Here is a 25389-nt window from a genome sequence, read left to right on the forward strand (position 1 = left end):
AATCTTGACGAATTGAAGACATCGATTCCCTAACTTCTAAATTTATTCTTGTATCTAAGGAATAACAACAATAAAGTTAAAAAAAAAAAAAAAAAACACACTTTGGGCTACATGGTTGAAGCAATAGTCGACACCCCACTGCTGGGAGAAGAGAAAGAAGTGGTCGATGGCAGTGGAGAAGAGAGGGAAGAAAGTATCACTGGGGCAAAATGGTCCAATACTTGCAAAATATTAATCCCACCCATCTAGGAGGATGAAATTATCTCATAATTTTAACTTATGTTTTACACCAAATAGGGTATTAGGTACTATTATCTGTTTTAATGGCATTACCTTATCTTAAAATGCATGCCCAACATGGTACAAATTGTTGTCTGTGAACTTCACATTCAACCACTCCTGCTGCCGGACTCAACATCGTTATCCCTTTTATTCTTCTTATGAATCTACAAATCTAGTTCTACTACTGAATAATAACATTTCTCAACTGATCCCCAAGCATGCAATTATTCATTGCACGGGCACGGCCTGTCGGTCACCGAGAGGTTGAATGTTGCACTCCACTCCCCATGTAAGGGCCACTTTTTTCCTTGCAGATTTTGACTGATTTATCTCCTCTCCTCCTTTGTATTGGCCTCAATACCCAAATTCATATATCTCTAGCCCACTCTTTACACATGCACAACCACCATTAATGTTAAGAAAAGTTATTCCACACCCATCGTGTACATATATACATTATCCAATTATAAAGGCCGGCGAGTTCGCCCTTCCGCCGGCGGTCCGATGAACAATTCCGTCTCCACATCGTAGATTTCTCTCCCGCCGGCTGCCGACAGTGTAATTGAAAGCAGCTGCGACTGCATTCCACGGTACTGAACAATCAACGATTCAGGTTAATTTGATCAGTTATCATCGACATATAGCTTAATTAACCTACGATATTATTGAATTTGATCAGTTTATGACCATCTCCTAACATATGATCACTTTTAGTCAAAATATAATTTTCTTTCTTTTCTTTTCTTTTATCTCATCCGGAGGATGCTCCAGGAAGACTCACTGGTAATTTTAGACTTGTTCATATAAAATAACTTCCCTTATAATATTTGCCACAATTTCTACAAACATCCACTGATTTGACATAAATGTCTGTAATATATCCATTAATCTATCTAGTTGTATTTCCATACTTTAAACAATATTCTGTTTCTCATGTTCTCCTTAACCCTGCATGCCTAATACCCAATACTCACACAAAAACACATTTTTAATATACACAACTTCTTACTTTACAAGACTCGGGGACATGTTTGCTATGCGTCCATCTCGTTTTTATTTTCAAAAAAATTAATTTCACAACTCAAACTGTGACTTTCGAGTTCCAAATAAGGTCCGGTAAAATCTGCTGAATTATATATAATGCAAAATGCAGGCGTATGTATGTAAAGCACAATACTGCACCTGTTCCCGCAGCTTTGCATTCTCTTCTGTTAGGCTTCTCTCCTGATTCATATATAAGTAAATAATAAATAGGTAAGATTGACAACATTTTCAAATCCCAAGTACTATGCTACCATGACTTTGAAGGTGCAAGTATACTGCCACTCACCTCTTCCTTTAGTTGCTTAATCTTCTCCATAAATAACATAGTCTGCAAATTCATTCGCAACATCAACTTTAATTAACTTAATAATCATGCACCCCCCCCATAATGCTTAATTAAGGAGTTCAATGGAGTAATTGTTGGGAAAATTATGGGAAATTTTGTATGTGATTTTGATTGTGACAAATTATTGTTTTTAAGTGTTATTTGTCTCCCTTTAGAATTGTTGCAGGATTAACAACAAACCACTGCAAAAATTTATTGAAATCAGGGAAATCTACAACCAACAATTTTTGAAAATCTTTTTTAGAGCAACTTGATATATTTTTGAGAGTATGAGATAGAAAGAACAATAAAGAGTAATCATTTAATTAATATGGATTCACTTATGTATAATAAGTGAATAGACATTTGTTTGTCTAAAACTCAGAACTATTCTATTTAAATCAAAGGAAACGCCACTTTGTCAAAGTCATGTCTCTAGAACGTTAAAAAAACATGTCTTTTTTGACTTATTTCTTTGTCAATAGTCATAACTCTCCGAAATATTTGTCTATTTACGAGGGATTATATCTCTTGAAAGCATAGCTAACAATATAACAATATTTCTTTCATTTTTTAATTTAATAGTGTAAATATCATTCTAACAGTTAGTACTGAATATATACCTTTCTTCGTCTGATGCTGCTTAAACTTTGTTCCAACTGTTTTTCTATTTGCTGCAGCTCATCGATGGAGCACGATTCAAGGCACTCTCCCATGAGCTTTCTGCGCCATGAAAATTTCAACCATTAATTTATTATTAATTAATACAAATTAACAGAGACTTTTCATCAATATCTGATTGCTAATAAGGAGGTATTAATGAGGTATCCAACTCAGTGCGGTACCGTTTTGAGGATTCAAGAAGCTCAATCTTGTCGGATATGGAAACAGCTTCTTCCTTCAAATGCTGCATGCAGCAGTCTGTGTGAGTTTCAATTTTAACAGAAAATGCAGCATTTTGTAATGGAAAATTAAAGTATATCTGAATGTCTTACGCCAACTTATCAATGTTTTAACTATCCTGATTCATTTCTCTAGTGAAGAGGTGTTTTCGACGAACTATATTCTGTGTTATTTAATTCAAACTTAAACTATCAGTTTACGTTTGGATTTGATGTGTATGCGGACGAAGACCCATTCAAATAAACTCAATGGGAGATTCAAAGGGAAATGCCAAGGAAAACTTAGAGGGAGACCTTAAGAAAAAAGTCTTGGGGCAAAAGGATCTACTCAATGAATATGCATCGGTCCAATCACAAAGCCCACAAAAAGACAAGTCCAAAAAGTAAAGATAAAATATAAGGGACAAAATGGAGGAGAAAGCCACAAAGGGCCCAGGAGACTCGGAGGCAGTGTTCTAAAACGCATTAGGCACTAGTTAGGCTCCAAATTGGGGCCTAGTGCCTAGGCGGGGCCTAGGTGGAGCCTAGGAAAACTACTATTTTCAGCACATAAACCTTCATTATTTTGAAACATTTGTTGCTTCCTTGCATTATTTTGTGCTTTCATCTAATAGTAAATCACAAACAAATTAAATTATTGTATTAACAATAATTTGGCCATGGTGCTGTACTTTTTTTTGACTTTTTTTTCCCACAAATTTCTCCCAAGTATCCTAGCAGTAGCCCATTCAATATGTGTTCTTTGACCAATGCTTTGCTTTGGTCTCTCTCTCTCTCTCTCCCCCCAAGTAAATTTCTCTCGTCTTCCAGATGAGTTCCATACTTCCATCTATTTCAAAAAATTTTCTTCCCAAAATTTCTCCAACAAATCCATTCTTCTCTGCTCCCTCTGTTCAATGAATACTACTACAAGAGGCAAAGAGCCCGCCTCCTCCTCTTCCGCTTCTCGGAGTAGCGGTAGCTATGATGTGTTCTTGAGCTTCAGAGGTGAGGACACTCAGACCTTCGTCGATCATCTCTACACGGCTCTTACAAATGTCGGATTTCGCACCTTCATGGACGATGATGAAATCCAAAGAAGAGAAAGCATCAAGGTTGAGCTACGGAGGGCCTGGCGCCTAGGATGTCGATTAGCATGAAATTGCAATGGCCAGGTCGCGTGCGACCTAGGCAGCTAGGCATTGGTTGGGCTTGATTAATTGGGCCCGGCGTCTTGGGTGGCGATTAGGGCTTAATTGTGGTGGCCAAGGGCCGCCTAGCGCCTAGGCGGCCACCTTGGCCGTGTTTTAGAACACTGCTCAGAGGTCTTTAGGAGACTCCTTTGACTTGAGTCTGTAAACCCATTCCCAAGGAGACCTCTCTAGCGAGGTATTCCTAAGCAAACGTGGAAATAGTTACCTCTGTAATCTTCTCCATGAAAGTCCGACAAATAATCCCGAGATAGCGAGAGACTTTGCCACCTATCATTTACCATCTCTATAAATAGATGGTAACCTCCTCTCTAAGTATGCGAAAGATACTATACATAACTCTTTATAAGTTCTTTTGATTTCCAGCGAGTTTGACTTTTAAGTATCAGAGGTTTGTGCGAGGAACAACCTACGTCCTCGGATTGCCTTGTTTTTTTGTAGCACCTTGATAGCTTGAAGATGATTCCCCTCCATATAAATTCTATTGTTGTATCCAAGTAACAATAGAATTAGATTATGTTTGTCCACGGTAGTTATTAGGAATGTGGTATGTTTCGAGTTGTAGCTTGGGTTATATTAGTTTTATAGTCTTGTGGTATGAAAAGTGAAGGTTTAATTGGTTCATTATTTTGGGTCATGATATGTTTTATGGCTGTACTCAAGTTAAAATTAGGTAGATTGATACTTTATTATTATAGAAATTGGTTTGGTTTGGTTTGGTTTGTTTAGATATCCTTTCCATATTCTAGTACAACTTATGGAATGATGAATCCTATGCAAACAAGTTAGGTTTGAATATAATTCAAAATGCAATACAATATACAAGCATGAGAAGTATGCATACTTCTTTTCTCTAATTTTTGTGAAAAATTATTTTGAATTTAAGTTGCTTCCCTAATTTTTTATTATTTTAACTAAACTCAAGCACTACTTGGGATTCCCATTTTTGGGGATCTAGATCATGTTCTTCCTTGTGAGTTTGAGACGCAAAGGAACCAAAATTTGAAATGTGTTCTCCCGATCACAATTCTAGGAAGTAAAGAGTAAGTAGCTGGGTTTATCACTTGGATTATATTAGATTTATCCCTGTTGTAAATTTATCTTTAGAGTTCAATTCTTCATTAGGTTGATTAAGCTTATTTCTATCTTGTATTAGTTTGTCTATTAATAGCTCTGTAAACAGCCTCATTAGTCATTCAATTCAATATCGATTTTATTGTTTTTGATCCCATTAGCCCAAAAAAGAGAAAAAAAAGAAGAAAAAATGATATAATTTCCATATATACATAGGTTGGTGCCTTATGTATGACAACTGATAGTAAAACACCATGTTTAAAAGATTTTAAGCAACCAAATTGCATTACAGCATAATCTAAAGAAGATTTTAACAGCAAAAACATGATCTTTTAGAAATAATTTGCTAAAGAAAGCATCAATTATGCAACAGATTGCTTGGAGACATGCAGCAAAGAAGAAAGAGGAGTCGCTGACCTGTAAAATTTCTTGGGGTGCTGCTTTGCCGCTCCCTAGTTCCTTGGTATTTCTTTGATATCGTTCTATTGTCTTGTTAACACTAGACATCCACATGAAACAAGAGAAGGATAAAACAGTAAGTACTCATTAGCACACAATTTTGACTATTCTTTTAAGCGTTTTGTATTGGTTGAGAATAATCCATATCTAACGTGAAAACATGATCTAACAAGATTCAGAGAAGAAAAATACTAACATGCTTAATGGACAAGTCATTCGTTGATACTTTAAAAAAAAAAAAAAAAACAGAGAAAGAAAGACAAACTAGAGTACTATCGATGGAAAAAGCGATTTTGGTAGTTAGAAAAAGAAGACGAGAGTTCTGCTCTCTCATCATAAAGTGCTTATTACATTGAGCCCGATGATAGGAAATGGACAACAGATCAGTTAGCAAGAACTAATGAGGTAAGAGAAGAGGCATACAACCTCATATTTCTACACCTTGGTGATAGTGTCATTCGCAAGGTTGATGGTATGAATATTTATGGAATAAGCTTGATTCCTTGTATTTTGTTTTGTCTGCTCCTAATTTGGTTTACCTTAAGGGCATGTTATTTAATTTTAAAATGAATGTATCCAAGTCTGTGGATGAAAATATTGATGAATTCACTAGACTTGCTTTATTTTTAAGAGGTATTGATCAAGCTTTAGGTGATACCAGTGAGGCTATGATTTTGTTAAATTTTTTGATTGATGATTATAATGTTGTTAAAACATACTTTACAATATATTGCAATTGTGTCTAGTTTAGATCTTGTTATCTCTGGAATTAAGGCTAAAGAATTAGAGTTGAATACCTCTAAGAAACCTAGTAACTTGTTTGTTAAAGGAAAATTTGACAAAAGAAACAATACTGGTAATGGTGATCAATCTAGGGGTTCTAGAACTAAGGGACAAAGAAAAGAAGAGTAAACCAAAACTTAAGTGAAAATGTTATCATTGTGAGGAGGAGGGTCACATAAAGAAATATTGTTATGATTTTATAAAGAAATAGAAACAAGGGGGTAATGTAACTGTAGTTACCAATAGTTCTATTACTTTAGTTGAAGTGTTTACTATTTCTAATTCATCTATTGCTAATGAATAATGGCCTCTGGGTGTTCATTTCACATGTGTCCAAATATTGAATGGTTTTAAAATTTTAGTAATAGAGAATCAAACATTATTTACATGGGAAACAACCATTCATATAGTGTGCAAGGCATAGGTGACATATCCTTAAAAATGCATGATAGTAAAGTTAGGATGCTTATTGATGTAAGATATGTGCCTAGATTAAAAAGAAATTTAATATCTCTTGGAATAGTAGATGAATTAGGTTATTCTTATAAAGTTGAAAATGGTTTTATTCATGTCTTTAAAGATAATGACCTGATTCTTACTGGCATTAAGAAGTACGGCTTATATGTTTTAAATGGTTCTTCCTTTTTCCTTGTTGATGTTTCTTTTGCATGCATAGTTAAATCTGATAGGAGAGATCTCTGGCACTTGAGACTTGGTCATATGAGCGAGAAAGGGCTGTAGGCATTGTCAAACCAAGGTTACCTTAGTTCAGTGTTTGTAGGCTCCTTGAAATTTTGTGAACCTTGTACTCCAGGCAAGCAACACAAGTTGAGTTTCTATAAAGAAACTCGACGAAAGCATGCCTGGAATACTTGCATGCAGACTTGTGGGGTCCCTCACAAACACCTACCCTCGGTGGTAACAGGAACTTCTTATCCATTGTTGATGACTTTACTAGGAAAGTCAGGGTGTTCCCTCTTAGGACCAAGGATCAGACCTTAGAGAAATTTAAAACATGGAAAGCCTTAGTTGAAAACCAAACTGATAAGAGGATTAAAACCTTAAGAACAAACAATGGATTAGAGTTTTACAATAGAGATTTTGATGAGTTATGTAACACAAATGGCATACTTAGGCATAGAACAATTAGGAATACCCCCCAACAGAATGAGTGGCTGAAAGAATGAACAGAACACTACTAGAAAAGGTAAGATGCCTACTATTCACAATTGGTATGCCTAAAACCTTTTGGGGGGAAGCCTTCTCTATTGTTGCTTACCTGGTCAATCGAGGCCCTTTTACTGTCTTAAACCTTAGACATCCTGAAGAGAAGTGGACAGGTAGGAAAATAAACCCAGATTACCTCAAAGTCTTTGGATGTGAAGCTTATGTACATCAATTAGTGGGAAAGTTGGACCCAAGGTCCATAAAATGTGTATTTGTGGGTTATTAAGATAGGACTAAAGGTTACAAGTTGTGGGATAGAAATTTAGGTGGAGTGAAAATAATTATAAGCGGGGACATTATATTTAATGAATCTGTTTTCCCATGCAAATTAGAAAACATGGAAGTAGATCCCAAACCCAGTACCCTAGATGACTTTGTCATAACAAGTAGCACCCAAATCAGGTAGAGCAACTAGCAAGTGTTGATAACTTGCCAGTTGCTCCAGCCTCTTATGATCCTATCCCAGATATTGATCCAACCTTTGACCACGAAAGTGATCATAAGGAGCCAATTGACATCCCTGAGACTGAGGTAGAGCAGCATGACTCTCTTCAATAAGACTTTAGGGACTATTAGTTGGCCCGTGATAGAAATAGGAGAACTATAAGACCTCCTGCTAAATATGCTTATTTAGACTTGGTTTAGTGCATAGTTCTGAAAGGCGCAGCGAGGCGCAAAGGGTCCTGGAGCCTGAGGCGCGAGGCGCACGAGGCGAGGCGCACCTTTGCGAAGCGAGGCGCACCTTTTAGAAAAAAAACTAAAAATCTTGTAAAATCATAAAAAACTATCAAATTATCAATAATAACACATGCATATCATTAATGTTTCATTATCTTCAAATTCTAAACTAACAACATCAAAGTTAATTCATTCATCATACAATTTCTAAACTAGAAACATCATCAAAGTTCAAACTTAAAGTCTCAAACTCAAACAAGTACCAACCATCATGCAAAGTTCTAAACAAACATATAAACACTACAAGTCCACAATCAATAAAGAAGTTTTAATCATCATCATCATCATACCCTTCACCAAATTGAAAATCATCATCTTACGGTGCCATATTTTGCTCATCCCTGATTCCCTGTTATTTTTCTTCTTTTGCATGTACTCTCCAATCTCTTGTTTTATTGATGGAGGACATTTTGGAATAGCTTTAGTATTCTCCACAATCAATAAACACTACAAGTCCACAATCAAGAAAATGCTTTCATTTTGAAAAATGCTATTTTTCTAGGTCTAGAAGATTAGTGCATTTTTTCTAAGTCTGGAAGATTAGAGCATTATAAGGAGACATATAAGAAAATGTTTTCATTTTGAAAACTAACTCCCGGTATTTTGATAGTTAATATTCATTGTTGTTAAAATGATTTTTAATGAATTTTTCAAAAAATAGTAGGTATGTATTTTGGGGTTGGTAAAATCGCTAAATCCTGAATTTGTACTAAAATCAAAATTCTATTTTCTTATTGTTATGGATTTTGATTTTTTAGATATTTTTATTGAATCCAAATAGGGGGTACTTTCTTATTTACATTTATGTATTAAAGTAAATGGAAGATAAAATATAAATAAAAGAAAATGTGGACATTTACTTGAAACTAAAGAAATGTAAATAAGTAGTGATGTATACATGCTGAAACTAAGAAGAGGGGATGCTGGAGAGGAGAGAAAGAAATGATGCAAGCAGGATGCAGGCGCGGTTTTCATGAGGCGCGCCTCAGCGCCTCACCTTGCAAGGCGCGCGCCTTGCAGAAACCGCCTCGCCTCAGCCCAGGCAAGGAGCCAAACTGGCGCCTTAAGGCGCCTTGCACCTAGGCGCGCCTTTAATAACTATGGTTTAGTGGCAGGTATGGAGATGAGAAGCAGTGAGCCATTCTGCTATGAGGAGGCTGTCAGCTCTCATGACTGCTCTAAATGACAGCATTTAATGGATGAGGAAATGGCCTCTTTAATGGCCAATAATACATGGAAATTGGTCCCAAGGCCTGAGAAACAAAAGCTGGTAAGGTGTAAATGGTTGTACAAGCTCAAAGAAGGTATATCTCCTACTGCCCCTATAAGATTCAAAACTAGACTAGTGTCTAAGGGTTTTACTTAAAGGGAAGGTATAGATTATACTGAAATTTTTTCACATGTTGTCAAGTTTAAAACAATTCATATGATGCTTGCTATTATTATTCAGTTTGACTTAGAATTAGAACAATTAGATGTTAAAACTGCCTTCTTACATGGTGACCTAGATGAGTTTATATATATGTAATAATCAGTTGGTTATACTAACAATCTTCATCCTGAATATGTCTGTTTATTGAAAAAATATTTATATGGATTAAAACAATCTCCAAGGCAATAGTATAAAAAATTTGATAATTTTGCAATTGAGATTAGTTTTGTTAGAAGTAAATATGATAACTGTTTTTACTTTATACTCCCTGAAATTTCTATTTATTTGTTTTTGTATGTTGATGACATTCTATTGATTAGCAAGTCTCAGTAAAAAAATATGTGAATTAAAATCAATGTTAAACACAAATTTTGATAGGAAAGACTCGGGACTTGCTAGAAAAGTTTTAGGAATGGTTATTGAGAGAGATAAAAGTAAGTCTTGTCTAAAAGTTCATCAACATGACAACTTGTTAAAAACTGTAAAAAAATTTGGCATGTCAAATTGTAAATCAGTGAATGTTTCCTTAGCTGGTCATTTTATTTTGTCTAAAACACAATGCCCTACATCTGATTCTGAAATATTAAAGATGGAAAACATCCCATATGCTAATGTAATTGGAACTATCATGTACTCAATGATTAGTACCATGCCTGATCTTGCTTTTGGAATTTCTTTACTTAGTAGATTCATATCTAATTCTGAGAAAACTCATTCGAAAGCTTTAATGTTTTTGTTAAGATATATCAATAGTTCCTTAAATGTTGGTTTAAATTATAAGAAAAGATGTGATGCTCTTAATCTTGTGGATTTTGTAGACTCAAATTTTGCAGGGGATAGAGACTCAAGGAAATCCACTACTGCCTTCTTCTTTACCTTAGGCGATAATTGTATCAGTTGGAAGTCACAGTTGCAGCATCTGGTTGCACTATCTTCCACTGAGACAGAATATGTGGCTATAACTGATGCTTTTAAGGAAGCCATTTGGCTTCAAGGCCTCTTAAAGGAAATTCATCTGTTACGAGGTAAGGTTGTAGTATTTTCTAATAACTAGAGTGCTATCCACTTGTGCAAGAATCTAGTGTACCATAAAAGAACTAAGCATGTAGATGTGAAATACCACTATGTGAGAGATCAAGTGGCAAATGGAATTGTGAAAATTCAAAAAATCCCCACTGAAGACAATCCAACATATATGGGAACCAAAGTAGTGATTGCAGCTAAGTTCAAACATTGTTTGGACTTAATGCATGTCGAAGTTGGTTGAAGGAACAACCAACAAGAGTAATGATGGCGAGGATTGAAGCATGCTACACTATATTGGAAGAGTGTCCTTGAAGTGCTGAAGCTTCAAGCTAGAGATTGTTGAAATATGGTGAAGCTTCATCAAACGCTATAGTTTTTGGACAAAGGGTGGAGGGCCACGTGGCAACCGCTTTGTGGTTGCTCTAAAATGTTGTCGTTTTGGAGCAACCAAAAGTGGATGGTCAAACGACAACCCCCCGCGTCGTTTTTCGGCTCATTGATTCTCCCGTACTTCTTTGTTGCTTAGCTTGCGGCTCTTTTGGCCGTCGATCCCTCTTTCCAAATCAAATCCTCACCGTTGCTTCTACCTATTTATATCTGTCCGTCTCCTTGAGATGCGAGCAACACAGCCTTCGATTGTTTATACAATTAAGGGTTTCTTCATTCTTCTCTATTTACGATTGCTCTCTATACAATTCATCTTCTCTCTAATTTTCTAGGATTTTGCCTCTAATCTATAATTTGTTATGGTTATGGGGCAATTTTGGAAGAGAGTTTTCTTGTTTGTACAGTGAGAGAATGAGTGAGATGTGTATATTGAGGCTGTAACTATATTTTTCGATAGTGCAGTAAGCTCTCATCATCGGAGCTCAACGTGGAGATAACCCTCATTAACAGGTGAACCACGATAAATCGTTTTGTGTTAGTTTTTGCATTCTTATTGCCTATTTATGTTTATGCATAAGTAATCATCTATTGATTGTTCTGTTTATTTTGAGGCTCTGTTTTTGGCTCTATGTGTTAGAGGTTGCAGAGGCTTGTCTTGACCCAACAGATTTCTTACCAGTTTAAAATATCATTAAGACATCGATATTGTAGAAATAAAATAAATTGTGGAGAGTTTACACAAAAGATGACTCGAGTAACAACTGGATTTTTCTCCTAATCTTATAGCTGAAAAAATAAGGGATGAAAGGATGAAGTGATAAACTGATTTGGAGATTAGAAAACTCCAAAAATAAAAGGATAAAGATAACAGATGAACAAGATGTTTCAACAGTTTTTTTTTAAATTCTTGTTGTATTTTATCTTCTAAACATATTCAAATATGTTCCTAGAATGTAGGAGATAACCCAAGTGTTGTGTACACATACCCTATACTACTCGAGAATACATCAAGCAAGTATCTACAGTTTTTCAGCTTGTTTCATCTTTTTTTGCACAGTATTAGAGCCTCATTTCTTGGAACCTTAATTTTTTCCGCCATCAACTTTAGCAATGTTTTTTGTATGTTGTTACAGCCTTTATTGCTGTTCAACTGCTGCCCTCAATTCTCTCTCTTTTTTTTTAGTCTTCATTGCTGCATCTATTTAGCCTATATCACCACTACCATGTCTATAGTTTTTGATGCAATCACTCCAAATCCTTATGATCTTCAATTAGGAAATCAACCCACTGATTTCTCAGGTGATCTTCAACGTACTAAAAATCCACTTGGCTCTTATAGTAATCTTCATCCTATCAATTCAGCTTATCAATTCCATGAAAAGAATTATCTACAATGGTTTCAAGTAGTCTCTACCTATCTAAAAGGGTGTGGGAAACTATCTCACATAACCGATAAGGGTCCTAGCTCTACTGATCCAAGGTTTGGGGCATGGGATGAAGAAAATGCCATTATGTCATGGCTTTGGAACTCCATGTAGAAACTACATGTTTCTATCTTCTGCTCATGACATTTGGTAGACTCTTCACAAAAGCTATTCTATGATGCAGGATGTAGTAGTTATCTATGAGTTTTAGACCAAGGCTGATGAAGCAAGGAGGGATGACAGTGATTGACTATTATAACACACTTGTTGGTATTTGGTTTGAGATCAATCATTACCAAAATATGACAATGATCTGCCCCAAAGATACTTAGACACACTCTGCATTTGTGGAGAGAGATCTAGACCTTGATTTTCTTGTTGGTCTTAACCTAGGGAATGACTAAGTAAGAGTGTAGATTTTGGGAAATGATCCTATGCCTCTTATTGCAGAGGTATTCTCTATTGTTTGAGGAGAAGAGACACGACGCTCTGCCATGTTTGATCCACCAAAATTTGTTGGATTTGCTATGGTAGTAAACAAGTGATGTGAATCAGGTTGCTAAAGCCTCACAAGACCTGTTGAGCATTAATGGAGGCCCAATATCTGTTGAGCATTTATGGAGGCCCAATAACAAGATTTGGGGTTGATAGATTGAATGATTGAGAAGATTTACAAGATTGCAAGATTTGGGGTTGATTGATTGATTGACAAGATTGCAAGATTTGGGGTTGATTGATTGACAAGATTTGCAAGATTTGGGGATGATTGATTGATTGACAAGATGTGGGGATGATTGATTGATAAGATCCAGGCTTCCCTTATTTTCTCCTTTGTTTTAAATCTTTTCTATTTTAGATAATTCTTATTTCTTTATCAGATTATGCTATTTCCTTCTTGTAATCAATTCCTACTATGCTTAGGATTTGATTTATTTCCTTCTAATTTAGAATTTGAGTTCGGCTATATAAGCTAATGTAACCCGAGAGGAATTTAGTTTTTGAATAATATTATTAGTGAGAGTTTTCTCTTTGGTTCTTCAACGAACTACTTTTGAACTTATCAAGATTTCATCTTATGGCGTTCATCCTTGACTTATCACTCAACTCTTCTCATCTATCTTGAGTGTGGTGTCAACCCTACCTTCTTATACCTTTGGTTCTTATCTTTTTATAGATAATGGGTCAAGGTCCTTTGTTTTCTTTATTACGAATCTGTTTTAGAACGATCCTTGGCAAATGAACCATTTTTGATCGTCGGGTCTCACTTTCCTTCGTGGGGTTCACATCAACAAGACCATTCCAACTGCAGCTAAACTAGGATCTAAGTCTAACAAAGATGGTTATGGTGTAGCTACTGCAAGAAATCAAGACATACAAAAGAAAATTGTTTCAAACTTTATGGAAAAGAACAAGTACTTAGTAGAGGTTTTAAAGGAATTACCAATGGCCGGGCTAATCTCACTAATCATGACAACTCTTAGCCAGAGCAAACTTCCTCATCAGGTCCTTGATAACGAGGAAGAGATTGAACGACTGAAAGGTCTCCTTGATACACTCTCTAAGTCCTCTAGTTCTTGTTCATTTGCCTAGAATGGTGTCTTATTTCTTCATCTTTTAATGCTTATGGAATATCTCCACCTAACTATTGGGTACTTGATTCGGGTGCTATATGACCCATGATTCTACTTCGTTTATTTCCTATAAACCAAGTCCAAGGCATCACAAAATCACTATTGCCAATGAATCCTCTCTTACTATTGCTGGTGAAGTCCATATCACCTTAAAACCTACTTTCATTTAACTAACGCCATTTATGTACCAAAACTCACTACTGACCTCATCTCTATTTCTAAACTAACCAAAGACCTAGATTGCATTATTACTTTTTTTGACAACCATTGTGTATTTTAGAATTGGATATCAGGGAAGAAGATTGGAGGTGCTAAAGTCCATAATGGGTTGTATCTTCTTGATGATGTGCAGGGTTTTGTTGCTTCGAAGAAACAGTATGCTAAAAGACATGCAAAATCACCTAAATTGTCTGACATTTATGTCGTCTCAGTTTTGGTTCTCTTAAAGTTATGTTTCCTTCTTTATTCCTACATGTCTCTAGTTCTAACTTTTATTATAAAGTGTGTGAGCTTACTAAACGCCATGTCATATCTTTTCCACCTTTATCAATAAAAACTTCAGCTCTTTTTTGTTTAATTAATTCCAATGTATGGGGTCTTTCCAAAGTCTTTAATCTAAATGGGGCTAAGTGGTTTATTATTTTTATTGATGACTATACTTGGGTCACTTGGCTATTTTTGCTAAAAGAGAAATTTTAAATTCCAAAGATCCTTCAACATTTCTTCGAACTCATGCATAGACAATTTGGTGTTTACATAAAACGTAATCGGACAAACAATGGGGAGGAATATATTAATCATACCTAAAACCATTTTTTTTTCAATTCCATGGGGTCATTCTTGAGTCCTATTGTGTATTTACACTCTTCAACAAAATGGGATTGTTGAGAGGAAGAATCATCACCTCCTAAAAGTGACTTGAACCCTTCTCTTTGACACCCATGTTCCATCGTATTTTTGGGAGAAAGTAGTCTTAACTGCTACAAACCCTATCAACCAAACCTCGTCTCGAATCCTTAACCAGCAAATTTCCCTTCAAAAATGCTTTGTTTTCTACCCTTACCTACCATATTTGACTGATTTAGCTTTCAAGGTATTTGGTTGTACCGCTTTTGTCCACATCCACAAAATCAACTGCACTAAACTTGACCCTAGAGCACTTAAATACTTATTTATTGATTATTCTAACACTAAAAGGGATACATGTGGTATCATCTCTCTTCTTAAAAGTTCTTTATATCCCTTGATGTCTTCTTTCATTAAGATCAACCATTTTTCCCTTCTCTCAATCTTCCTAGGGAGCACTATTCCACTTTAGAAGATTAAGCTTTTCTTCTTTGTTTGCCTATAACAACTGACCATGATTAGCCCTTGCAGCCTTTACCTACAACGATTGACCATGATAAGCGCTTGCAATCTTTACCTACTGCAACCGACCATGATTAGCCCTTGCAGCCTTTACCTACGACAACTAACCATGACCAGCCCTTGCCTGTAACAACTACCCAAGACTAGCCTTTGCCTTTGCCTATAGCCACTGATCATGACTAGTCTACAACCAATGACGACCACCCTTTAGTCAATGACCATTCTATGACCAGCAATCAGTCTTCCCCGATGCCAGCCTCATCATTAAAACCTCTAAATTAGCAAGAGACAAGGAAGGATAAGGAGCCTACTCTTGTATACTCAAGAAAACCACAACTTGTAACATCCCAAATTCTTGTAAATCCCGAAATTTTGAAAATAAATAATAGTTGGTTGAGGTTATTATTGAATATCTGAAAATTTTGGAGAAAATATTTACTTATGGTGTTTTGAGGAAATAAAAAATTAAGGTAATTAATTATTTTACTTGGGAGTAATTATGGAAATAATGGAAACTGGAGCAAAAGTCACCTTAAATATAAAATGGGTGCAATATGAAGTAAGGAAATGGCTAGACCGAGTGGCTGAGTGTGCGTGTGTGCATGTGAGGGGGCAGGGGATCGAATATTGGCAGACGCAAAGGGAGAGCTGGGAATTTTTATTCCCAACCAGGTGCCAAACGGCGCCATTTCGAGGCGCCATGGGGCGCCCAGCGCGCAGGCGCGAGCGGCCACGTGGCCCTCCTGGCCGCGCCAGGTGGCAGCCGCTAGGCTGCCTTCTGCTTTTGTCTTCCGTTTTTGTCCGCCACAGCCCAAATCCTCTTCACATTTTGATGCAAATACCCTTGGAACTTGAGGATAATATAAATAATATTGTCCTAAGAGTGGACTACCCAATGATGCTCTGAAATGAGTAATTTAAGAGAATGCTCAGTAAGGGTGAGTATAAATAAGGAGTCTGGGAGTGCAATTAAAGGCAGAAGAAGTGATCGTGAATTTGAGGAGAAGCTATGGCAGTAAGGTATGTTCAATTTCAAAGTTATTCTATCATTAGTCAATTAGTGAATCGATTAGTGAGGTGGTGTATTAGCTTAATTAAATTAAAGTTTATACTAATTAGTTAATTTAATTATTAGTTAGTTAGCTAAATTAATTAGTAAGGGACAATGTCTAAATTAGTTAATTAGTTAATTAACAACTTAGTGAATTCGATAGTCAAATGAATTTAATTATGGGTTGACCTTGCTTTGAAAATATTTTTGTTAAGGGATTTGAGTGCGTCAACGATACAAATTACCAGGCGACACGTATCTCGAGGTAAGGGTTTAATATACTTCGTGTGTAAATTACTTTTGTCATGGCTTGCATAAGATGTTGAGGGAGTGCTTAGGCATGAGGCAGTGGATTTCTGACCGTGGAAGTCTCGAGATAGGGTCTTGAAGGAAACCACTAGGGGCCACCTAGATCCTGAGATAGGTGCGGTGGACGAACTTGCATGCATGTTACACTTCATATTTATCTATGATGTCATGCTAAACAATTTACTGCATTACATATTACCTTACTGAGTCTCAGGACTCACCCCTTTCATTTCCACTAATCACACAGATAGTTCGGGGTTTGGTAAGGGGAAGGCGGTATATGCCGAAGACCAGCTGAATGATGAGAATGGCAACCCATGATGGGAATGCAACCTAACAAATCGTGTCTGTCATGTAATTATTTTGTGGTTGTGTTGAACGTTGTTTGTATTTCCCAGTTGGACTTGTTACTTTTAATGAGCACTTTGTGTGAGTAAGTTGTGATATACCATAATTGCAGTTTATTAATCTGCTCATAAGGCACAGGTTAGATTCAAGACTCAAGTGTCCTTCCGCTGCAAATAAGTCTTAGATCTCAAGTTCTCGATAGCCGAAGGAGGTGAAGCCTGGACCCCACCCAAGGCGCCCACTTTATTTTTATCCCCTTGTTGTTAGGGCATAGCCGGCCTCCGGAGTGGGACCTACTGACGTAACCTTGGGTTACGGTGACACCTGATAGTGGGGACGGGGCATCACACAACCTAATTTGGGCAGAGAGCTACTCCCTATTTCCAACCTAATGTCAAGTAACGAAATTTTGAAACCTAGTTATTCTAACTTTCAAAATCCTACTAATCTTGAGTGGCCTATTGCATTAAGGAAGGGTACCCATAAGTGTACTCAACATCCTATTTCTCAATTTGTTTCCTCTTGCAGCATTCAACCATTCTCTAAAATCTTGACTGCATAACTATGCTAAGGACTGTTCATGAAGGATTGAAAGATAAGAATTAGACTCTTTCTATGAGAGATGAAATAAATGGCCTAGAAAAAAACAAGACTTGGGAGGTGGTTGATCAACCTAAAAAAAAAGTGATAGTAGGCTGTAAATGGGTTTATACACTCAAATACAAATCTGATGGGTCGTTAGAAAGGTATAAAGCTCGGTCAGTTGCAAAAGGCTATACACAAACCTATGGGATCGACTACAAAGAAACTTTTGCACCTGTGGCTAAAATAAATACTATTAGAATCCTATTATCTCTTGCAACTTGCTTTGACTAGGATCTATAATAGTTTAATGTTAAAAATGCCTTCCTACATGGATTTAAAAGAAGAGGTCTTCATGGAATTACCACCATTTTTTGAAAATAAATTTGGCCCAAACAAAGTGTGCATGCTGAGGAAAGCTCTTTGTGGACTAAAGTAGTTCCCTAAGGCATGGTTTTGCAGATTTGCTGAAAATATCTAAGGATGAGATATTGACAAAGTCAAGGAGATCATACCCTCTTCATCAAACACTCAAAGGAAGGTAAACTCACTATCCTCCTAAATATATGTTGATGATATAATTGTGACTGGGAATGATGATATTGAAAAAGGAAAATTAAAGATTTAATTGGCTAAAGATATCATGACATGTAACTACTCTATGACCATAGTTTTCATTGAATGCATATAAACAACTTTCATGTCTAACTCACAAACACCATGCTATTTTATAATTTAGTAGTACAACTATGTTAACCATGCATCTACCATTCGACTTTGAAATTAACCATGAACCCTTACTTTTGTAGAAACCTTTGGTATCTTAACTCACCAATTTAGTCTTCTAATGCAACCTATTACAAATTAACTTTTTTATTAGCTCAATTGTTTTACTCATATAAACTACTCAATAAAATAAACTATAATTCACTCTTAATTTGCGTAACTTCAAATCATCACTAGTTAGACTCAATTTGGCATGATGCTACTTCAATCACTTCAATTACAAACACTACATGCCAATTTCCTCATATCAACACATTCAATGACACTTTTGATTCAATTAAGCCAATTTTACTCCGACAAGATAGCTATTTCATCAACTATCACCTTAAGGTCATATTCTTGCATCATCTAAGTAATCCATCATAAAAAAAAACTCCATAACATTTAAACTACTGCCCCTCTTATACCTTCTTTAAATCAAGTAGGCCTCTCCTTGCTCCCTTTGTTTTCTCAATCAACCAATACCCAAAACCAAGCTATATCAACAACATGCACCTACAAGAAAGCTTTATCAAAACTAATTCAAATAATAAGAAGGGTTTAGATATAATTTAACACTTACCAAATGCCCACTTGTTCTTTAAAGTTAACTAAGTAGCTCAACTCAAGGAAGAAACTCTTGTTCTTCCTTAAATCTCCCTTCTCAATCCCTATTTTTCTCTCTTCAAGCTCTCTTCTCCTCTCTCTGAGTTAGCCAATCCCTAGCTTCAAGTTAGCTCAAAAGAGCTTATTTCCTTTATATATGAGCCCCTAAAACTACATTTTTAAAGGCTAAACATGCCCTTAAATAAAGAGGTGCAACATTCCATTGGAATTTTCAATGCTCATTTTCTACATCTGTTTTACAATCCATTCACGTCTTTATAATCATTGTAAAATCCCCTTTAACATTGTATTTTTGCATGTGTCATTTCGTTGCTCTTAGCGCTTGGTTTTGTATATGCGTCAATGCAAAGTAAAATGAACAAATCTAAAATCAAGCTTTTCTGTCAATTATTGCTCCATCTTCAATTGACTGAAGTTTTCCAGATCCGCTCGCTAATTTTCCTGTTATTTTAATGAAGCATCAAATGATGCCAATCGGTTGGGGGGCCACTTTGGCAGCCACCTTTGGCCCAAGCCCAAGCCCTTTGCCCTTTTGCCTTTTGTCGAATAGCCTGTTGCAGATCGTCCTTTGCACGAATTTATCCGAGCCGTTGCTGTGCCTTTATTCTCTTGCATCTCAGCCGTCCAGTTGCCTTATTTATCGCAGGCCTCGAGATTGATGAAGCAATCGGGGAAAACGAAAGAAAAGAGAGGGGTTGGCCTAGAGTCTTTCACTTTTAGGGTTTTACTCTCTCTCTCTTTCTTTGTAAATCATTTGTATAGTCTTCATCTTCATCTTTGTTCATATGTGTTCTTTGGTTTGTTTAAGGTAAGCTCCTAACTTGTATTGAGTGGTTTTGAGCGTTTTATTTAGAGAACCAGGGTTGTTCCGTTTTGATCTCGTGTATGAGTTTAATCGAATTATTCATATAGTGAAACGAGCTCTTCTCATTGGAACTCAAGTGGACGTAGCCCCTATTAGGGGTGAACCACTATAAATCTCTTGCCTCTTGTTTCGTTTATGTTTTAATATCTATTGTGTTTATGTTTATACTCTCGGCCATTTGAGTTATTTCAGCAGTGTTTGATTTTGACAGTAAATGGACTTGTTATCTTTGTTTTATTCGTAACAGTGGTATCAAAGCTTCCAGTTTGCATATCCTAGGGTTTTTCCTGAGTTAAAATCGTGTCTAATTCATTTTTCCCGAAATCTAGGGTTTCCTTTCTTTCTCTGTGAAGGTGTTGTTTTAACTCCTAGGGTTTTTCTGAGGAGCCTTTGTCAGTGGGTGTTTGCTGTACAAGTCTCAGTCAGTAATTTAGGGTTTTTTAGGGCATTTTCATGTAACACGAAAATGACATTAACCCGATTTGAAATCGGTACATTTGATGGAAAGGGGGATTTCAGAAGTTGGAAAAAGAAGATGAGGGTTTTTCTCTCTCATCATAAAGTGTTTATAGAACTCGAGACAGATGACCGTAAATGGTCACCTGAGTAGCTAGCTCAAACGGGTGAAATCAGAGAAGAGGCTTTCAATTTGATATTCCTCCATCTCGGTGAATCTGTAATCCGTAAGGTTGACGGTATATTTTACCCCTTGATCTTTGGAATAGATTAGAATCTTTGTATTCTGTAATGTTTGCTCCTAATTTGGTTTATTTAAAAGGCATGTTGTTTAACTTTAAGATGAATACCTCTAAGTCTATGGATGAAAACATTGATGAATTTACAAGACTTATTAAGAGGTACTGATCAGGCTTTAGGTGATACTAGTGAAGCCATGATTCTGTTAAACTCATTACCTGATGACTATGATGTAGTGAAGCATGCTTTACGTTATACTGGTATAGTCCCTAGTATGGAACTTGTTATTTCTTGTATTAAGGCTAGAGAACTGGAATTTAGCACATCTAAGAAAACGAGCAATAACTTGTTTGTAAAAGGAAATGCTGATAAAAGAAATTATACAGGGAATACTGAACAATTTAATAGGTCAGGGCAGAAGGGAAAAAAAAGAAAGATAAGAAGGGAAAACAAAAACAAACAAAATGGAAGTGTTACCACTGTGGGAAAGAGGGACATATAAAGAAATATTGTTATGATTATTTGAAAAAACAGAAACAAGGGGGCAATGTAACTGTGGCAGCTACTAGTTCTAACTGTTTAGCTGAGGTGCTTAATGGATCTATTTGTTCTGTTAAAAATGAATGGATTATGGACTCTGGTTGTTCTTTTCATATGTGCCCTAATATTAACTGGTTTCATAACTTTAATAACAAGGAAAGTGGAATAGTTTATATGGGTAACAACCATTCATGTAGTGTTTAAGGTAAAGGTGATATTACTCTTAAGTTGCATGACAACAAAGTAAGAACACTCACTGATGTAAAATATGTACCTGGTCTTAAAAGAAACTTGATTTCTCTTGGTACACTTGATGAGTTAGGATTCTCTTACAAAGCTAAAAATGGTTCTATGAATGTTTTCAAAGGAGAAGATTTAGTCCTAACTGGTTCAAAGAGAAATGGTTTATATGTTTTAAATGGTTGTTTTTACTCCTCTGTTAAATTAAACTTTGCATGCTATGTTAATACTGATAAGACAAAACTATGGCACTTGAGACTTGGTCACATGAACCTGAAAGGTTTGCAGGCACTGTCAAACCAAGGATACCTTGGTTCAGTGTCTACTGAGTCCCTCGATTTTTGTGAACCAGGTGTGCTAGGAAAGCAACACAGGAGGAGTTTCCATAAGGGAACTCACTTGGCGAAAGCATGCCTTGAGTACTTACATGCAGATCTATGGGGACCTTCCCAAGTTCCCACCCATGGCAATAATAGATATTTTCTCTCTATTATAGATGACTTTACTAGGAAGGTGTGGGTATTTCTGCTAAAAACGAAAGATCAAACATTAGAAAAATTCAAAACATGGAAGATTTTAGTAGAAAATCAAGCTGACAGGAAAATCAAAACTCTTAGAACAGATAATGGGTTAGAATTCTGTAACAAAGAGTTTGATGAATATTGCAACTCTCAGGGTATACTTAGGCATAAAACTGTTAGAAACACACCCCAACAAAATAGGATAACAGAAAGAATGAACCGAACCCTCCTTGAAAAAGTGAGGTGCCTTTTGTTCACTTCTAGTTTGCCTAAATCCTTCTGGGGAGAGGCATTAGCAACAGCTTCACACCTAGTAAATCGAAGTCCTTCTACTGCTCTTAATTTTAAATGCCCTGAAGAAAATTAAACTTAAAATATCTAAGAATTTTTAGCTGTGAAGCCTAAGCTCACCAATCTGAAGGTAACCTAGAACCCAGATCCACACAGTGTGTATTTGTTGGGTATCAGGAAGGGACTAAAGGATATAAGCTATGGGAAAGGCAGTCTAAGGGTGTTAAAATTATTATCAGTCGTGATGTTATATTTAATGAAGCTGTTTTCCCTTGTAAATTATCTAACATAGAAGAAACAAACGAACATAGTAACACAGATAATTTTATTAGCTTAAGAGGAACTCAAATTGAGGTGGAGCACCCAGCTATAAATAATAACCCACCTGGTTCTCCAGTTATACCAGAACCTCAACCAAAAGGTGATCCCTCACCCATATCAAACTTGGACCAGACCTCTGATCATGAGACTGATCATGAGGAACAAAATGGTGAAACTGAGATTGAGGTGGAATAACATGACTCCCCTCAACATGATCTTGGTGATTACCAACTTGCCTGAGATAGAAGCAGGAGGATTGTAAGACCTCTTGCTAGGTATGCTTATTCAGACTTAGTATATTGTGCCTTGGTAGCAGGTATTGAAATGAGAAGCAATGAGCCTTCCTCCTCTGAGGAGGCTGTCAGCTCTAAGGAAAGTCAGAAATGGTAACAAGCCATGGACGAAGAAATGGCCTCCCTAATGGCCAACATAACTTGGATTCTTGTCCCTCGTCCAACAAATCAGAAGTTGATCTAGTGTAAGTGGCTGTTCAAACTAAAAGAAACTATGTCTTCTAATGACCCTATTAGATATAAGGCAAGACTAGTAGTCAAGGGGTTTACTCAAAGGGAGGGAATAGACTATACAGAAATTTTTTCTCCTGTGATTAAATTTAAGACAATCCGCATGATGCTTGCAGTTGTAGTTCAATTTGATTTAGAACTTCAACAATTAGATGTTAAAACTACATTTTTGCATGGAGACCTTAATGAACACATTTACATGGTTTAGCCTACTTGTTATGTTGTTTCAGATAAATCTAATTATGTCTGTTTGTTGAAAAAATCCTTGTATGGCTTAAAACAGGCTCCAAGACAATGGTATAAAAAATTTAATAATTTTGTCCTAAGGGCTGGTTTTGTTAGAAATCAATATGATAATTGCTTCTACTTTATGCTCTCTGATATTCCTATTTATCTACTGTTGTATGTAGAAGATATCCTGCTAATTAGCAAGTCTAAGTCAAATATTAAAGAATTAAAATCAATGCTAAACACAACCTATGAAATGAAAGACTTGGGCCCTGCTAAGAAAATATTAGGAATGAAAATTGAGAGGAATAGAAGCAATAATAGCCTCAAAATACATCAGCATGATTATTTGGTGAAAGCTGTTCATAAATTTGGAATGCAAAATTGTAAAACTGTTATAATTCCCTTGGCTAGACACTTTATTTTATCTAAATCTCAGTGTCCCACACCTAATTCTGAAATTGTAGAAATGGAAAATGTCCCTTATGCAATGATAAGTACCAAGCCTGACCTTGCATACTCAATTTCCTTACTTAGTCGATTCATGTCAAACCCTGGGAAACTTCATTGGGATGCTTTAAAACATCTGCTTAGGTACATAAATGGTCCTGTAGGTATTGGTTTAAATTTTAAGAAAAGGTTTGATACACTTGATCTTGTTGGGTATGTTGACTCTGATTTTGCAAGGGATAGAGATTCCAAAAAATCCACCACTGCATTTTATTTTACCTTGGGTGGAAATTGTATCAGCTAGAAGTTTCAGTTGTAGCCACTTGTTGCCCTGTCCTCTACTGAGGCGGAGTACGTGATTGTAACTGATTCCTTCAAGGAAGCCATATGGCTTCAAGGTATTCTCAAGGAAATTCACTTGCTTCAAAGCAGAGTGGTGATTTTCTCGGATAGTCAAAGTGCCATCCATCTGTCCAAAAATCCAGTGTATCATGATCGAACCAAACATGTGGATGTGAAATATCATTATGTAAGGGAAATTATAGCCAATGGAACTGTGGGTATGTAGAAAGTCTCAACAGCCAACAATCCTGCTGACATGAGCACCAAGGTATTGACTGCAACCAAGTTCAAGCATTGCTTGAATTTGTTGCATATCGATGATGGCTAATTCTTCAGCCATCTAGAACAGTGAAGGTGAGAATTGTAGCATGCTGCACTCATATGTCAGATCTGATTTCCTAGTCATTTGATGCTTCAAGGTGGAGTTTGTTATTTTAATGAAGCATCAAATGATGCCAATCGGTTGGGGGGCCACTTGTGATAAGGGTCAATATTTCCTATATCCTAATGAATTATATCCCTATTTTGGCTTTATATTTATGCTTAAAGTGAATAATTATTCATATTACATATTATTACAGGATGAAGCAAGGAAGTTGGCTTCTACAATTAATTAGGGGCATAATCGAAGACATTGGATTACCCATTTTTTTTATTGCTCAAATTCAAAGGCCAATTTTGGAGTCTAGAGGATGTTTTAAGTGCACTTGGCCCAACTATCAAATGGAATCCAACAAAAGGCCTAAGACCAATCAAAGGCCCAACAAAGCCCAATTTGTAGAAGACTTTTCTTTGTTTTGTATTTTTTTTTTATATAAGTGATTTACCACCTAAAGTCTTTTGTATTCTTATGAGAAGTCCACCACCTAAAATCTTTTGTATTCTTATGAGAAGTCCACTACACAAAGTCTTTTGTATTTTTTGTCTTTTACCTAATTTTCTTCCACTAGTTAGGTGAATGTTTTGTTGAATAATTGTGTAGCTTGTATTGCATCTTGTGAGCTATAAATAGCTCACTTTGGTGCATTTGTGAGAGGTGGTTATTACTTGAATCAAAGTTTAGTTTTGTTCTTGGAGTTTCTCTTAGAGAATTGCTCTTGTTTTCTCTTGTAATCTTACTTCTTTTCTTTCTTCTTTTAAATTCTTATGCCATTTATTATTGTTTTATTATCCACCGCCTAAATGGCTGGTTAATTTATGCCTTTAAATTTCTACAATTTTAATTCTTGTCTTTTAATTATCCACCGTCTAAATGGCCAGTTAATTTATGCTATTTTAATTCTTGTCATTTAAATTTTGTTATTTAAATTACGCCATTTAAATTCTTATTAATTAACTTTTAAATGGAAACGAGTAGCTAAATCTAATATTGGGTTAAGGCGAGGACAATGTCCAAT

The 25389-nt window shown here is 36.1% G+C and overlaps 1 protein-coding gene across 5 annotated transcripts in view; it reads right to left on the reverse strand.

The window, feature by feature from the left end:
• Positions 1-358: 358 nt before the first annotated feature.
• Positions 359-25389, reverse strand: part of LOC127814266 (MADS-box protein SOC1-like) — a 67524-nt gene continuing 42493 nt past the window's right edge. For all 5 annotated transcript variants that reach the window (XM_052355674.1, XM_052355671.1, XM_052355675.1 and 2 more), the window contains 6 exons: positions 5235-5316; positions 2497-2558; positions 2275-2374; positions 1613-1654; positions 1465-1506; positions 359-875 (listed from right to left, as the gene is read on the reverse strand). In XM_052355674.1, coding sequence (XP_052211634.1) covers positions 747-875; positions 1465-1506; positions 1613-1654; positions 2275-2374; positions 2497-2558; positions 5235-5316 — 457 coding nt within the window. In that variant the 3' untranslated portion in view covers positions 359-746. The remainder of the gene's footprint in view (positions 876-1464; positions 1507-1612; positions 1655-2274; positions 2375-2496; positions 2559-5234; positions 5317-25389) is intronic.

Source organism: Diospyros lotus, chromosome 12, assembly GCF_014633365.1.
Source record: "Diospyros lotus cultivar Yz01 chromosome 12, ASM1463336v1, whole genome shotgun sequence".
In the NCBI taxonomy this organism is placed as follows: Eukaryota; Viridiplantae; Streptophyta; class Magnoliopsida; order Ericales; family Ebenaceae; genus Diospyros; species Diospyros lotus.